Source organism: Rhamphochromis sp. 'chilingali', assembly GCF_963969265.1.
Source record: "Rhamphochromis sp. 'chilingali' genome assembly, chromosome: 14".
NCBI lineage: Eukaryota > Metazoa > Chordata > Actinopteri > Cichliformes > Cichlidae > Rhamphochromis > Rhamphochromis sp. 'chilingali'.
The window spans coordinates 2454447-2472941 of record NC_137941.1 but is presented as its reverse complement, the minus strand read 5'-3'; the positions used below and the strand labels follow the sequence as shown (position 1 = coordinate 2472941).

General features: G+C 40.4%; 1 protein-coding gene across 4 annotated transcripts in view; it reads right to left on the bottom strand.

The window, feature by feature from the left end:
* Positions 1 to 18495, bottom strand: part of LOC308410389 (partitioning defective 3 homolog B-like) — a 238090-nt gene that overhangs the window by 60265 nt on the left and 159330 nt on the right. Inside the window, exon 22 of one of the 4 annotated variants that reach the window (XM_080903691.1) lies at positions 1398 to 10966. The exons of the other annotated variants lie outside the window; for them this stretch is intronic. Within the exon in view, the coding sequence (XP_080759817.1) occupies positions 10960 to 10966 (7 nt within the window). The 3' untranslated portion in view covers positions 1398 to 10959. Of the gene's footprint in view, positions 1 to 1397; positions 10967 to 18495 lie in introns of those variants that run through there. 4 annotated transcript variants of the gene reach the window in all.

Sequence of the window (18495 nt, the reverse complement as noted above, 5' to 3'; positions counted from 1 at the left end):
CTGTTTTTCCATCTTTTTTTATTTTTCTCTTGCAAAAACAAAAACATCAATCATTTTATGAATATGCTTTCTCTCTGTCAGCACAGGAAATATGCAGCATATCAACACTGAACTCTGGGCTCAGGCACACACACAGACTCACTCACCCGTGCGTAATGGAAATACAGAAAGTCATATCATACACATATGTACCCATATGCACCATCAGGACTACAATTTGCAATTTCATGAACTGAAATGGTACGAGGAGAAAAAACCCGCACTGATGCAAAATCAGGTGATTTCTAAAAAGTCCGAAAAATAGCAGCACACTCACTTTCACCTCAAGGCTTCCTTTGAACAAAACCTGGGAGATCATGCATGGATTCTGGTCCCATCTACATTTCAGTATGTGTGCTTCTGTAAAGCTTCAAACTGCTTATTCTAGCTTACTGGGATTTTCTTATTTTAGGTTTTGAACCAGGTGAGAAATCTCAAATATTCTCATAATTGCACAAACTAAATATTAAGCACCCCTGAAAGCATACATGCATGTTTATTTCAAAAGAATGCTTTTGTAGACTTCTTTCGGACTAATCATTGCTTTGCTGTCTGCCCTTTCAGATCAGCCCGTCAATGAGCCATTGTCTTCTGACGCAGCTAAGAAAAATAGATTAAAAAGTAAGAATTATGACCTTATATGTCCAGACACAGAGGCAGGAATAAATTCCACAGTGATGATGCCGGAGTGGGAAAAACAGAATTACAACACAGCAAATACCAGAAGCACTGTACTAGAAGTGTAACATTTCTTCTTAGTCAAAAAACAGTTAGTGTGATTTCATAACCATGTGACATACAAAGTGCTTGTGATGAATGATGTTAACAGAATGGAATTTATACAGTAAACTGCTTCTGTGTTTCACTGGGTATATTTCTTACCATTGGAACCAGTAAAGTCACCAGTTGCAGTGAACTGAGTTCTGTTCTATCAAAGAGAAATGTCCAGCTTTATTTACTCTGGAAAACCTAATGAAGGAGTCAAATATGAGCCAGAGAAGCTCAGTCCTGACCGATGACAGCCACACATCGATGAGTTAGTGAGGATATGCTGCTCTGCCAGTAGTATTACATTTAGGCTCTGTTAGCTGCTGATAGCCCCTGTTAGCATCTGTTAGCTGCTGTTAGCATCTGTTAGCCCCTGTTAGCTGCTGTTAGCATCTGTTAGCCACTGTTAACTAGCGATGGGATTTTTAGAGAACCGGCTCTTTCGGCTCCGAACCGGCTCTTCAGGTTGTTTTGTTGCTTTAATTTATTTATTATTAACAACAATATAAAATTATGGCAAAAGGAATTACTAGTGTAAAAAAGTGGTTTTATTTATATATATTTATATATAAATATATGCGGTGGCCCCTAGAGACAAAACATGTACAAACTCCAAAACACATTTCTAGCGTTAATTGACCTTCCCAAACAGAGCTACCTAGATCACTTAAATTACACAATTGAAAGCATATGTGTATTGTTTGTGTATTTATACACAAGCACTCATATATATATTCAAATAATTTAAAAAAAATGTTCATTTTCCTGTTACTACCACACAACAAATCCGGTTGTTGGTACTTGCTGGCTTGTGTAGCCACGAGGTAACAAAAGCTCAACACTGCCCCCTAGCATCCTGGAGCACTTCTGTTGTGTTCTGTACGTGTTTTGGACTTTGTACGTGCTTCTGAGTTTTTACATGTTTTGGAGTTTGTACGTGTTTTGTGTCTAGGGGCCACCGTAAACATACTTTTATTTATTCACTCCACATAAAATGTAATAAATAAATCATATAATACAAAAAACAACTATTTACATTTCAACTTTTAACTATTTAAATTTTCAGCTTTTTCCTTTATAAACAAATTTAAAGTGAAACAACACAAAACGCTGCAAACCACAACACAATTAAATATAAATTAAACTATGAAAACAAAAAGAACATGCACATTCTAATGCAAAGACAGTTATGCAGGTTACACTTTCCAAAATAATTTGATAATGTAAAAAATACATTCTAAATGAATGCGTGCACATGACCAGAATGACTCAAGTAAAAAAATATAGCATGGAAAGAAAAAAATTTCAATGCACTTTTAGTGAGAAATGATTATGAGAAACGAGCTCCATGACCACAAGTTTCCATCAGTTTCTGTGGGTTTCATGGCCATGGCTGCATTCAGATTAACAAATGACATCTGTTCCTTTTTGATGTGTCTCAACCAGCAGCACTCACGCACACAGATGGAGAGAAAAAAGCCCAAAGCCAGATGCTTGTTCATGAAACGTCTTTGAAATGCAGGTGCAGGTATATTTTTATTCACATATCAGGTTTGTTGCAGTTGGTCGCTGACAGTCTGGCTGGCAGGCAAAGAAGAAAAGAGGTGGCCTAAGTGATCTAATTCCTGGGAAAGAACGTAATAATAACCATTGTTCAGGAGGTAATTTCAGCCGACACTGAGAGGGCCTCTAACGGCAAATGAAAAACAAGGTCACTGCTGCAATCTTAATTCAAAGCTATATTTTTTACAAGATAAAATATTTAGGTGGTTTAAATGGTGCAGCTCTTCATAAATCTGTGATATCATACTGTGCAAAAGTGTTGAGCCACCTCATTTCATCGTATTTTCAGTTCAGTTCATTTTTATTTCAAACATTTCAAACATGTGCCTTCACAATCATTACAAAATATCATTCCATTATTTGTTTGAAAAGGAGTAGGCTGAAGTATTTACTTATTTGTCCCTACCCCCTCAAGTTTTACCTCTCATTCATTTAATTTTTTTTTGTCTTAAATTAAACAAACAACATATGAAACATATGAAACATATGAAGTAAAACAAAACATAACATACATAAATCAAAAACAAGAAATTAGCAAGCCCCACCACAGTATAGTTTCTTTCATATGAAAAATACAGAATGTGTATATTTGCAGATACACAAGTTATGGAAAAACAACAAAACAAAACAAAACAAAAAAACAAAAAAGAACCGCAACACCATTTCCAGCAACATTACCGTCCTGGGTTAACCCCGTTTTCTTCATTCTTATACTTATTTAAAATTAGGTTTTTATATTTTACTTTAAACTGTTTTATGTTTTGACTGTCTTTTATTTCTTCTGTTAGACTGTTCCATAATTTAACTCCTGCAATTGAGATAGACATAGTTCTTAAAGTTGTTCTAGCACTTTGTATTTTTAAATTCCATTTCCCTCTTAAGTTATACCCACCTTCTCTTTCTATGAACAATTTACAGATTTCTTTGGGGAGCAATTTATTTCTTACTTTATACATTATCTGCGCTGTTTTAAACTTCACCAAGTCTTGGAATTTAATAGCTTGCATTTTGACAAAGAGTGCATTTGTATGGTCCCTGTACCCTACATTATTTATTAATCTAATGGCCCTTTTCTGTATTATAGTTATTGTTTGTGTGTTACTTTTGTATGTGTTTCCCCAGACCTCTACACAGTAGCTCATATATGGCAGTAGTAAAGCACAGTATAAAATGTGCAGTGCTTTCTGATCCAACATATGCTTTGCTTTCCCCAGGACGGCAATGCCCCGTGCCAATTTCCCCCGAACATAAGTAATGTGTGGCTTCCAACAGAGCTTGTGGTCAATGATCACCCCAAGAAATTTTATTTCATTTACTCTTTCTAAATATACATTGTCAACACATATTTCTACTTCGATGTTTTTCTTTTGGTTTCCAAACAACATAAATTTGGTTTTATCTAGATTCAATGATAATTTATTTATATCAAACCACTTCTTTAATATCGTTAATTCCTGTGTGATCATTTCCAAAACCTGTGGCAACTCCACACCTGAACACAGTATATTTGTGTCATCTGCAAATATTACAAACTTTAAAATCTCCGATACTCTGCAGATATCATTTAAGTACATAATAAACATTTTTGGACCCAGTACTGAACCTTGAGGTACTCCACAAGCTATATCCATCAAATTAGATTTATATTCATTTATTTGTACATATTGTTGCCTATTCCCTACATAGCTTTTTAACCATTCCAAAACCACTCCCCTAAACCCGTACTTTTCCAGTTTTTTTAATAGAATTTCATGATTAACAGTATCAAACGCCTTCTTTAGATCTAAGAAAACTCCGAGCGCATACCTCTTATTATCCATACATTCCGTTATCTTTTCCATTAAATCTATCAGTGCCAAAGCTGTTGATCTGTTGTTTCTGAACCCATACTGACTATCTGTCATTAATTCATATTTTTCCACAAAACTGTCAAATCTTTTTATGAAGAGTTTTTCCAGTATCTTAGAGAACTGGGAGAGTATTGACACTGGTCTATAGTTTGTAAAATGATGTCTTTCACCGGTTTTGTAAATGGGAATAACTTTAGCAACTTTCATTTTTTGTGGAAAAACTCCTTTTTGAAACGACAAGTTGAATATATATTTTAATGGTTTTACGATACCATCAATAACTGTCTTTACCGTTACCATATCAATATCATTCCAGTCTGTACTGGTTTTGTTCTTAAGTCCTCTAACTATGTCATAAATCTCTTTCTCTTCCACTGCTCTTAAAAACATTGAGCTACTATTCCTTTCAATATTTTCACCAGTGTCCCTTTCTATTCCATCAACCTTTATTTCTTCTGCCAGTTTTGGCCCTATGTTTACGAAGAATTCATTAAAGCCATTTACTATCTCCTCCATGTTATTAATACTTCTTGTCCCTTCTATAAAGTACCCAGGGTAATCATTATTCCTTGATTCATTTTTGATTATTCTGTTTAATACATTCCATATATCTCTTGTGTTATCTTTATTGTGTTCTAACCTTTTAATGTAATACTCTCTTTTACAGGATCTCATTATATTAGTTAATTTATTTTTGTAAGTTTTATACTTCATTTCAGTTTCTATTGTTCACTTTTTTATGAATTCTCGATACAGGGTATTCTTTTTTTTGCTGGCATTTTGTAGTCCTTTTGTCATCCATGGTCTTCCTGCATAATTGTGTTTCCTATTGATTTCAATTACTGGGCAGTTTTTATCAAGTAATGTGTTAAATGTTCTTAAAAATCCTTCGTAAGCTTTATTAACTTCTGTTTGTTCATACACAATATTCCAATCTTGCTTTAAAAGTTCATTTCTAAGACAATTTAAGGTCTTCTCTGTTCTTATTCTTTTGTAAATAATCTTATGTCCATCGTTGTTCACTTTATAATGGCATTTATAAGATGCAAAGACTGGTAAATGGTCACTTATATCATTGATTAACAGCCCACTTTTTATCTTTCCTTCTATTATATTTGTAAATATATTATCTAATAGAGTTGCACAATGAGATGTTATTCTGGTCGGTCTTGTTATCAGTGGAAATAAACCGATGCTGTACATGGAATCAATAAATTCTTCTGAATTCTTTCTGAAATTTTCCTAATTTACTCATGTAAACATACATGAAAATAAGATATAAAAGGGAAAAAACAGAATGTGCTGCCAATATTTGGTATGACCACCTTTATTCTTTACATAGCCTGAACTCTCTCCACTCGTGCTCCTTCTGTTTCCGCCTTTTGTTCTGTTCTCTGTAGGATGACCCACGCTGCTTCACTGATGCTGAGGTGTGTTTCTATCCAGGTGTGCTTTCACAGCACGGGCAGGTGTGTTTGGGATCATGGCAGATGCTTTCCAGCGAGTATTACATGGTGGATTAAAATTTGGTAGTACTTTTCTGTGCTGGTAATTCATCAGTTTTAACAAGATCGTCAACACAACTGACAAAAACGCAGCTCGAGCCATGACAGAGCCTCCACCGCTGCACCTCTCTCTCTTTTGTCACTCAGTAAGGCCTTGACAGTCTCCTTCCACTGAGATCATTTTTTGATAATCATTTATAGGATTACCTCAAGGTCCAGATGCATCTCTCAGCTCCATCTCACGTCTTTTTGTGTTTTTACTAATTCTTAAGGATGTGCCTTTCAGCTGCAGACAGCTTTTAGGCCTGTCACCTCTTCATTTGTCCAACATTTGTCCAGTTTCTTCAGTTCTTTTTTTAAACACACTGCACACCATGCTGAGAGATGTCGAGTTTACTGTTAACAGCTCTCTGACATCTTTCATAGAGTCAGCTAAAGAAATGAGAACCAATTCTATGTTTTCGGCTGCCTAAAGGTTTAATTTAAAACTGGTAATTTGCTGAGTTGTCTGTTCATCCCTCAGTTAGGAGCCTTGTTATGGTTGAACAACTTGCAGGTCAGTGTTAAGTGGCTTAAACTGAACATGGTCAGGTACAAGGACTGGACTGAAAATGAGAGAAAAATAAGCCACATCTAAAAGAAAAGCTTACAAAGTTTGGCTTCAAAAACTGAAGGGTGGCTCAAGACTTTTGCACCGTACTGTATGTCTCATGTACAAGTCTGAGCAGATCCAGCTGACAGTCTCTGCTAAAGATCTGATGTGACGAACAAATTAGATTTAAGCAAACCCTAAAAAAACCGAGCCAATTAAAGATCTGCGGTAACGCCGTAAGTGGTCGGAGTAACTCTCTGGATATTTGTGTAATGATGAAATCTTCAGTGTCCACCTCTAACAGAAAACAAATCCCCAGCGCACTAAATGCAGTCATTAGTCAGTCATTTATCAGCTTACCGGAGACACTGGAGAGACTATGCTAAAAAGCTGCACTGATGTACAGCAGAGGAGGATGCATTAGAGTGACACACAATCTAGTCTGTGTGTGTGCGTGCGTGTAGGAGTGTTTCTACTTGATACTCTATCCTAAATGTGAAAGAACGCTGTGTCAGCAGGTACCATAACATCCACTGTTAAATGAGTACATTTGGAAGTGAAAGAAGAGAAGCGAACAGAGATGCCAACTGCACCTGATGACCAAGCAAAACACGTTTTACAGTCTAGACTCATCACTGAGATGAAAACATCATCATCTTCTCTCAAATAAATGTTTACAGTTCTCTTTTATGAGTTGAAGCATGTATTTTATCACATAAACATATCCTACAATGTTAAAAGTGTATTTTATGTTGACAGGATTCAGCTTCCTGAAGGTTGTATATGATTCCAGCTCATGGAAGGCAGTAAAAAAACCTCACGGAGCCCGGCAGATCGTCACTTATCCTCCACTCTTTGATCAATCTGTCCAAACATACGTGAGTGCACGTGCTCCTGTGAAGAAGAGGAGGAACTGGAGGAAATATAGAGAGGCGGAGGTATACGTACCCTGGATGTATACGTAGCTAACCAGCTAACATCACTCAGATGACACGCACACCAAATATATCCATGTCCCTCACCTTATGCTCTTTTTATTGACGGAGGGCCTGAGGGAAAATTATGTGCAATGAATGAGCAAAGCATTTGTTTCTGTCTGCAGACACACACACACACACACACACACACACACACACACACACACACACACACACACACACACACACACACACACACACAGGAACTTCATGTGATTTATGACCCTGCATAAAAGGAAGAGGACAGGCTGAAGAATAAATAATAAGTGTGACAAACACACATGTATGCAAACAGCTCGCGACCACAGAGGACCTGAAGGAGCTATTGATCAGCTGTGGAGAAACGAGTGAGCCATAAAGAGCGCAGACTGGAATGACTTCACTGTTTAACTACGGTGCGGTCATTAACCATGAATACGCCTGCGCCATGTGAGAGCGGCTCATACTGCAGCACAGCTCTGCTATGTGCTCGTTCACCACACCGTAGACGAGACTGTGCCCAAAACACATTTTCAACTAAAATATATTGTTTTCATTAATCTATATTTAAGTAAAGCAGGGCACGGGCCCACACACACACACACACACACACACACACACACACACACACACACACACACACACACACACAGCACAGGGAGATCAATCTCCTGCTCTTGCTCTGTCAGACCAATAATAATTTTATAAATGTTTAAAATCAGAATCGGAAACTCGGCGTAGCTGTTAATAATGCTGCTATTAATAATTCAGAATTCTGTTCCATTAATAACATGGCGAGATGCTCCCTGAAATAGCAGGGGGAAATAGTGCAGCAGCCGGGGCAGTAAGGTGGTCCACTCAGGACAAATCCAGTGGATATAAGTTGAAATCCTCTAAAGATAATCGAATGTTTAATGCTCAAAATGCATGTCGCTATACTTTACAGCAGCGGTGGGCAACTCCAGGCCTCAAGGACACGAAAAAAGTCTGAGTGTGTTCATATCTTTGTGGGGATCAAAAATTGGAAATTACTATACTTGTGGGGAGGAAAATGCTGGTCCCAAAAAGTTTGAAGGCATTTTTCACACTCGAAATGTGGTTTTAGTGATAGGGTTACAGTTGGGTCATGGTTAGGGTAAGAGGGTAGGGAAAGCATCATGTCAATTAGAGCAGCGGTCCCCAACCTTTTTTGTGCCACGGACCAGTTTATGCCCGACAATATTTTCACAGCCTTTAAGGTGTCGCGGATAAATACAACGAAATAAAACTAGTACCGGTACTGAAAAAAAGGAGATTTATTCATAACACACGTGAAAAGACCCAGGAAAACAGAGTCAACGATAAAAACGATAACAAAATGACGCTGGAAACCGATAAAAACCCTGAAAACCAGACATTTCACACCTGAGCCTCAACTCTCGCGGCCCGGTACCAAACGACTCACGGACCGGTACCGGTCCGAGGCCCGGGGGTTGGGGACCGCTGAATTAGAGGTCCCCACGAGATATGAATACCCGACACGTGTGTGTGTGTGTGTGTGTGTGTGTGTGTGTGTGTGTGTCAGATTCTGTCAGCGCTGCATTCTTGGATGAAAAAGGATGAAAATAAACATCCACAGATCTGCTGACCCCAAGATTTTTTCTGTTGCATTTTCTTTCATTAGCACAAACACAAAGCCATGAAAAAAAATCAATAAAGCTTAAAGACATAAACTGCAGCTGATCCAGAAGCTCGTGGCACGGTGCAAACTTTGTAAAAATCTCTTATTTTTAGTTTGCATCCCTCTGCTGATTCAGATCACTGCAGAAACAAAGAAACGTGTCTCAGTTACAGATGAGCGCCTCGTGCTTTTGATGATCATCGACGTCCCATTCAGCCGCGTTAGGCAGCCATAAGGCTCAAACCCCGAAAACAAGCTTCTCACTAAAGTTTCACCAAACGAGATAAATTCATCTTGTTACACAGCAATTATTCTGTATCTTAAATACCCGCACCCACAAACAAACAGCCTAAAAATAAGCCGCATTATCTCTCAGCAAAGACCTGACAGACTGCAGGCGATAAGACCGAAGCAGCACAACAGAGAAAATATCGCTTTTTATTGACTGACGATGACGAGATAGAGGTGCAGACTTTTTCTTTCAACGCATGTGTGCCGCCTGTGTGTTCTCCCCGGTGTCAAGTTGTAGAGCGCCGGATCGTTATCAGCTGTGTCTTACAAGGATCAACCGGACCACAACAAGGGATCCGGGTCGATGCGTTAGCTCGCTTCACTCCGCTGTTCCCGTCTCACCTGCACGCTACCAAACAGCTTAATCAGTGTCAGTTATTATCCATCATCTCGTTCACACGGATATGAGACTTCAACATAGATCTGCTCTGTCGTCTTGACATTTTGTGATGTATTCAATTTTCTCTTTGCATTTCTCGTTGCCGTGGCTAATTTCCTACAGTAAATCTCCACAGCAATCTATTTCTCACACCTGCCCCGTTTCACCTTCCTCAGTTTATGCAGGTAATCATCTCTGCTGTCACTTCCATCTGTAGCTTGATACAATCCATCTCTCCTTCCCTCCCACTCCATCCTAATCTCTCCATCTCCTCTGCCCTGCCTTCATTTCCCTCCCTCGTCTCGCTCTTCATCTTCTTCCTCCTAATCTCCCAAGCTTCGCTCTAATTAGCTGACATCTCCACTAATGAAGTTTGACAACAAAAGATCACCAACGCTGGCAGGTGGGTCAGAGGGGAAACAGGGGGGAAAAAAGAAAGACAGGAAGGGGCAGGAAGTGAGGGAGAGGGTGTGTGTGAATGAAAAGAGCGAGGAACAGGGTGCTGTTGTGTATGTGGGGCGGGCACACAGACGAGCTGTCAGGCTACTCGCTTTCTTTCTTTTTCCATACAGCCTAACAGGAAGTGACATGTGTTTTTGAAATGCAGCTGACAGGATATGACACTGCTTCTTATACGGCGCCATCTGCACACGAGGAGTAATTAGCACTCTATCGACTGCCATGACATCAATCAGACTAGCTGTCTAAATCCCCGCGTGTGCAAGAGACGCGCTCACAGCGGCAGAGGAGGCTGGCATCCAATCGCCATGGCAATCAGTGAGCCTGTGAGTACTGTACAGATTCAATATTGTCAGGCATAACATTATCCAGACAAGCCTACGCGCGTGTGTGTGTGTGTGTGTGTGTGTGTGTGTCATAGGTGGACCTTCGGGCCTATAAGAGTCCTTATGAAGCTTGATCTACACGTTCTTTCTTCATTTAAATCTAAAACAAAGCCGATTAAAGGGTTTTCTTACGATACGCCAAAATAAGATTTTAAGAAGTTAAACGTCTACCTCCAGTTTTGCTCTGTGGCATCATCAGGTGTACCTGAGGTCAGGAATTGTTGGGGCCACGTCTGTCTCTTATAACGTCTCTGATCAGACTCAAATATCTGTAAAAATGTGATCACAAAGTTCTCAGACTCCTGCCTTAGAAGCCATAAATAAACATCTCCTCGTGCAGCTCCGCACTGCTTCCAGCTGTTTCCCAGCCAAGTCCTGCTCCCACCACGTTCCTGTGCATTCTGTGATTTCCTCGCTTCATCACCGACCTCGTCGCATTTGGTGTGATCTGACTTTCATGCTGAAGACCGTCCTCTGATTACGACTCCAAAAGCACACGGCGGCGTGAGAGTCAGAGTCTGAAGGCGACACAAAGCAAAGTCCACAAGCATTTGCACTGTTAATTCATCCCCCGGGTCACACTGTCAACATGGAGGTCTACTGTAATGAACCGCGGTCTCTGAGGGAAAACATCTGGCACAAACCACCTACACTCTGACACCGTGCGCCACTTTCAGCTTTTGGCTGCTCTCTGATTCACGACGCTCAGCGGGAAGCTCCGCGTGTTTGATTTGGCACACTTTTACCCCGGATGCTCTTCCTGACGTAACCCCACAGGGATTTGTGTCTCTTCCCGGGGATGCTTTGGTTTTTAGGCGAATGTGTAAACCACCACAAAGCCACTTTACTGAAATGCTTCTCAATATCTGGTCCATACGACCTCATCCTAAAAGAAAGGCAGCAGCGATGGAAGAGGTGGCAAAGTTGACATCCTAGACTGGAAAATGGGAAGGATTTAAATCAGGTATGCGTTAAAGACATAAAAATTAAGAAAAAAGAGATGTGTTGTTGTTTAAATGCTTCCTGTTCATGTTTGCATTAATTCTGCAGTAGGTTTGGGTGAGTCTGCACACTACTCCATCAAGGGGCCCAAATTCAGCGCTAGAAAATAAAACTGAAGCTCACACTGAGTGTATGACAGAAACACGCACATGCAGTATTTACATTGTGTCTTGTTACACAGTAACACACAGTCCGAGCGCACACAGGTATCTGTAGACACACGACAGATGAAAATCAGGGAAAACCATCAACGTATGAATAATAATATGACAGATGAACAATAGCAGCGTTTAGCGAGTCTGTGAACGTGCGTGCACTCGTCCTTTGAAGAGGAAGAGTGCATGTGCCCATGTGTCCTTTTACCACGCACATGCTCTATCGCGGGCGGATGTCCTTTGCATGGAATTTATTTTTCATTGAGAACTACTTGTGCAAATACGAGAGGCGGAAATCATTAAATGAGAGGAAGAGAGTGCAACAGGGGGAAGAGAGACCTAGAAAGGGTCTATTGAAGGAAAGAGAGCAAGGGGGAGGAAAGGATGGAGCACACGAGTGCCTCTTGAGAGCTTTTCCTTATTAGCCAGGCTGAATCACACGCTTTGAGTCCAGAAAACACACACTCGGGCTCTTTTCTCGTCTGCTCCCCATTACTACCCCTCACCCCACAACCTTTTCTCATTCCTCTCTTTTAGTCCTCTTCACATTCACCACTTTCTACTCCAAGCATCTCAGTCCAGCTTATCCTTTACTTTTTTCTGTGTTCCCATCTACTTCTCTCAGTCTAATTGCCCCTGTAGCCTCGGACACTCACTGACCTTCTCCTCTCTTTGTCCACCGACTTCCCCTCATCTCATTGGTTGAATTTTCCCAAAACATGTACTTAGCCTCTCTTCCCCTCTGAATCCCTCGCTGCCTCCTCTTTTCTCCTTTTCTCTACAGTAGTTGATCCACTTTTCTCATTCCTGCATTTATTTGCGACCCCTCAGACTGAAAATTTGGACCACCTACAATATTCGCTCTCTCGTGTGGAATTTTCCTCTTTTAATTTAAATTATTAGTTTTGAATTCTCTCATCTTGTATTTCTTCTCTTATTATTATTCACCCACTACCCTTTTCTTTACTCCACATTCGCCTTTGCCCATATTTAGATTTGAATCCTACATTTTCTTTCTGCTAACTTGTTCCTTTAGCAACAGGCAGCCAATCCAGTCTTTCTTCTTTCTAACGTGCTTCACTCTTCCCGTCCTCTTTGTCCTTAAACCCACTTCCCCTTTCATTGAACTTCCTTTAATCCTAAAACAATCCTTGGTTCCTGGATCCAACTGTGTATTTCAGTTTATAAGCAAGATTATAAATGATGATGCACGATCAATTTTACAGTAACTGTTGGTCGTAAAATTCGGTTTTCTATGTTTTACCTACAGAGTATCTGGAGTCTCACATGTAAACACTGGTCAAACATGAGCTTTCCCTGTAAACTATCCATGACAACAGTCATAAAAGGTAAGAAAGAACAGTTTACAGACCCTGCAATGCTGTGCAAAAGTCTTGAGCCTGCCCTCATTTCTTCATATTTTGCTGAGAAAGCTGCAGTAATTTGTTTTAAGATATCCAAACAATGACCACCTGCATTCTTTCTCTGAGTATCTTCAGGAATATTTCTCCAGGCTTCTTGAAGGACATCCAAAGCTCTTCTTGTTCTGTTCTCTGTAGGATGATCCCACACTGCTTCGGTAATGGTGAAGGCCAGGCTCTGATGATCCACGACTGATAGAAAAACACAGAGTGGAACACTATCTATGTATGCTTTTACTGCCCCGCAGTGTGTTTGGGGTTTTTATCATCATGAACACTAAACGAGATGTTTTCCAGATGGTGCTGCACGGTGGATCATAATCTGATGATGCTTTTCTGGTTTCTTAATTCCATTAATTCTGATAAGATGGACATAAAAGACACGACAGATAATCCTCAGCCTCTGTAGAAACCTTTTTTAGAACTGCCACATTTGTCCAGTTTCCTCACATTTTTTAAGGCGATGCGGACTTTACCTGGATAAACCAAGTTTTCAGATAATAAATCTCTGAGAATCAGCTTGTTTGGTGCAAAATTAGTATCAAACTACTAAATTGTCTATTATGCATACTTATATACTTATGTTATGTGACTTATATATTCTGAATAATTCATAGGTCAGTGTTAAGTACTTTAACAAACAAACATTTCTGTGAAAATGGTCAGCTACAAGGAGAAAAAGCAGCCGTGTCCCAAAAAACAAAACTGGTTTAATTATTTAAAACATGAGCAGAAAGTTTTGATCCTTGGAAGCAAAATAAAGTGAGATTAGGAGTAACTCAAGACTTTTGCACGGTGCTGTATGTGCAGGTGGAATTAAATGCAATTTCTTATTGTCTGACTGAAATAAAATATTTTTGTTAGTAATTCCCCTGCCAGCTAGCAGGCAGCCACCAAAGTGGCAAAGCGATGCAGAGAGAAAGTGAAGAGGCTCCAAAGCTGTTGCAGCAAAATAAAAGACCAAAATGCTGAATTACCATCACTGACCAACAGTTCCATCACTCCAGAGTTCCAGTGCAGCGTAAATACGAGCAGAAAATCAGGCCCACAGGTTTATGGAGTCTTAGTTGTTCATTCAGTTTTTTAGTTAAAATCATGTAACTCACAACAAAGCACCCGGACACACATGCTCACAAAGCCCTCCAAACGCTAATTACCTACATGGAGAGATTTATGTGGCAAACAGCATTCATACTGACAAACCTGGCACTCCTGACGACTTCCTGCAGTGTGTGTGTGTGTGTGTGTGTGTGTGTGTGTGTGTGTGTGTGTGTGTGTGTGTGTGTGTGTGTGTGTGTGTGTGTGTGTGTGTGTGTGTGTAAGAGAAACAGTGAGGGAGAGGAAAAGGTGTGCAGGTTAAAGACAGTGAGTATGTATTCTTGTGAGTGTGACTGTGTGCGACACGACGAGCTGAGAGAACGTCTGATTAATTAACGCAGAGGAAAAAAGCCTCTCCAGTGACCAGCCGAGCAACACTAAAAGCTCATAACTTCTTCCTGTACGAGCGCCCGCTGTGTCTGTTTTTCTGTTTCACCAACGCAACTCTGAACGTCCTGAGAGCGTATATTGTTTCCACTGATGTGTGTATCAACCAGCGCGTCAGTATATGTGATGAGCTGCGTAAACATATAAAAGCAGACCTCCAAACAGCATTATGTGTGAGAAACTACAACAACTACCAACCCCCGTCTTCCTTCTCTCACCCCACCCGGTCGCAGCAGATGGCCCCGCCCCTCCCTGAGCCTGGTGGAGGAGGCTTCTTCCTGTTAAAAGGGAGTTTTTCCTTCCCACTGTCACCAAAGCGCTTGCTCACATGGGGTCATATGATTGTTGGGTTTGTCTCTGTATGTGTTATTGTAGAGTCTACCTTACAATATAAAGCACCTTGAGCTGAATGTTGTTGTGATTTGTATAAATAACTCTGAATTGGACTGAACAGGCTATTATGTTACAATAATAGAAATTCTGAGAAAGTGTAATATTACTGTATAATTTAGCAGTTTTCATTTCATTTTGACTTTTCGTTTTTAATTCAGTTTTGTTTCCAGAGCAGATTTTCTTGTTTCTGTTTAGTTTTTATTATTTTCAGTCTTAGTTTTAGTCTTTTCCATATGGAGAGAATTTGCCAGAAGCAAAATCTAAGAAAATCAGTCCAGAGCTGTTTGAAAGCAGTGATCTCAGTCAGTAAACGCGTCCATCAAAGCATCAACAGGCAGTTTATTTTATTTAAATAAACTGATAAACAGATATTAATACTAAGTAGATTTCCTCTATAGCTGCATTTTATTTCAGTTCAAAGATCATTTAGTTCAAAGTTTTTATTTTTATTTGAATAAACTATTTTAGTTTGAAATCTAGTTTCAGTTTCCTAATGGACTGCTTGGTTCAGACTGCAGGGCAGGAAATAAACTGCCAACACCTGCACAGCTGCTGAACCTGCAACGTTATAAACAGCGAGCGAGACCACCACACGGGGCTGTATTATTTCTTAATGAAAAGTAATGCTGTGCTGCTCTATTATTAAGTCAGGAGGAACTGTGCTTTCTCTTTGTGAAATCAGAAACAAATGCACTCTAGACGTTTTTTCTTCATGTCTCTTCTTGTCGATATTGCTCTCTACTTATCTTCCAGCCGAGTGCTACAATACCTCCCTCCCTCTCTCTCAGGCTTACTCCTTTCTGGTCTCTCAAGGCTGATTGTTTTCTAATTGGTGTAGTGCCAGGGGTCATGGTTGTTATGGAAACCTGCAAGGGGTACTTGGAAGGGTTGGACCTGGTGCTGGTGGTGGCTGGGTAAGGGTGGGGAGGGGGCACCCACTCAAGAAAACTGAGGGCAGCTCTTATCCGAGGCTTGGTAGTCACTTCAGAAAATGGACTGGGTGTTGGTGTGCCAGTCTTTTTGTGCAGAAACCATCACAGTCTGAGTGCCGACTCACAACTTCCAACATCTGCTAGAGGATCGACGCTTAGCTTTAAGGTAAATTTAAAGGTCGGTTTCACTTAAGCTGTAGGCTGTGGTTTCTAAAGTCAGGGCTAAGGAGGGCACAGTGAATGCATTTTCACCAAGTCTCCTCACAGAGACAGAAACACCTGCATGAGTGTGATCAGCAGCAAAGATACTCTCATTAAACTCTATTTATCTTTGCCAAAGCAATCATAACCTGCTGATTAAAAAAACTGAGGGGTGGCACTACACTGTTTGGATAGATGATGCTGGGAGGCCTGTTAGAAGGACAGTCAATCAGCAGAAACGCCAACGTGAGAAATCCTTCCCTCGGTGGAAAGAGTCCTCTGAAAATGTGTGCAACTGTCACAATAGATTATACGGGCGCATGGATTATTACATTTGAGGCTGTGTTCGTAGACGTGAAGAGAGGATGTGGCTCATTTATTTGAAAACACATTTATGCTAGTGCTTATTATCTTTACCAAATGTGTTGTGTCTGGATGCCTCAGTGTGTGTGTGCATGTGTGTTGGTGTGTCCAATGAGTTTACTAAATGAGTCTGCACTAAACTCTGCCATGCATATGGAATTAAGCTGGAAGTGCCCTTTGGAATTAAAGGTGGTAGGCTACTTGAGAAGCAGACAGCGTGATATATCGCTGTGCTGTGTGGTTAAATAACTGTCCTTCCATAATAGAACTGTTTAACACAAATCCCTGACTAACCAAATAACTAAATATAATCTTAGAATGTAAGGTTCACGCATGAAGCCAGCTATACAAAGAGAAACAAATTCCTATCCATTAGAGCAGGGGTCGGCAACCCCAGGCATGCGTGCCACAGCTGGCACGCGAAGGGTTAACTGATGGCACGACCACAGCTGGACTGGCCACCATCGATGGTGATTTTTCGTTTTTATGGGCCGATGATTTTTTTTCTTTGTAACGGTATAAACAATGGAAGGTGGTGGATTGGCCAGATGCTGGTCGGTGTGTAAAAATAACTCAGTTGTTTGGTGGTGGTTATGGCGGTGCTTCCACAGATTCAGTAACATTGGTAAGTGGTGGAGGCCAGCAGGTGGATGAGGGAAAGGGGAGGCAGGAGGAGTAGAGACCCGAGGCGGCCGCTGGTCCGAGTGTCAGGTGAACTGAACTTCAGGTAAGAAGTTATGACCTGCAGTCTATCTGGGTCAGATATGAACCAAGTTTAGGTGGAGTTTATTTTCGTTGTGCTGACTTTTTACAGTCAGTTGCAATAACTCGTACTGCGTGCTAGCTAGCATGACGGAGTTTCTATGCAGCTGGGTGGGTGCTATGATGTTACTGATAGTGAACTTTATTTTATTCATAAGGTTAGTTAGTAGAGTTTCCAACCGTCCTGTACAAACTGAATCGTCTCGTATTCAGAGAAAATATCACGCGTTTCGTGTTGAGCTGAAAAGGAACCGTTTGTCCCAGACTTCAGCTAGGATGAGAAAGGCACAAAGCTGGATTTATTCTGTCTTTGCTGCACAGCTGCCTCTTCTTCTCTCATTCTCTCCCTCCCTCTCCTGTTGCTATTTCAATCATGAAACTGATCAATGATCAGCTGATCGGCTTTTCTCTCTTGTTTGTTTATCGCTCACTTTGCGCCAGAAAGAGGAAACCAGCAGATGTCGCGCTAAACAACAGCAGCACGTTTAAGCTTGATCAGCTGTTGTTAGAATTTATTTAATATTAATTTCTAGTATCAGCTGATGTTTGCTGGAGCCACAGCTGTAAAGCTGCTGGTTATGATATTGGTTTGGTTATGTGGTGAGAGGGAAACATGAAGATGAAACCAGGAGATGTCCTTACTGAATCATCAGAGCTGTGATGGAGAAACAGGTTTACCTTTTAGGTGACATGAATGAGTTGAAGTTATGAAGTGTTTCTGAGAGACAAATAACACCAGGATCCTTTTCTAAGTAGCTGACAGCTGGTAACTGTGCAGGGGCGGGTCTAGCAAAGCTTTGCCAGGGGGCCAGGTAGGGCATTAACAGGGAAAGGGGGGCACAAAGAAATACTTTTCTTTCTTATTCTCATTTAAAATGTCTCGCTTTTATTAAATAATTATCTGAATCTTACAACCAATGTTTTTATCTGACGTAAAATGTATGGAAATCATACATATACCAACAAGACAGTACATCACTGTCACATTGCAGAGGCCTTATTGACAGTGTTTGGCTCTACATATCTGTGTGAGCACATTTTCTCTCACATGAGTCCTCAGGTAGCCTCTGAATGCTGGACACTCGGAGACCAGAGATCACATTAATATGTGTATTAACAAACATGCCATATTGGCTCAGTTTACTTTTCTTAACATTGTTGTGAGGAGACCATAAAAAGCATTTGCATTTTCATTTGCTGTTATGGATAACAAGTGTATGTTTTTTTGTTTCAAAATAGCTGATGACTATTCGCTGATAGCTGCCAACATCTGCGAACAAATATAATTCTATAAAGTTGTTCTATATAGTGTGTAACTGTTGATATAGAGCGT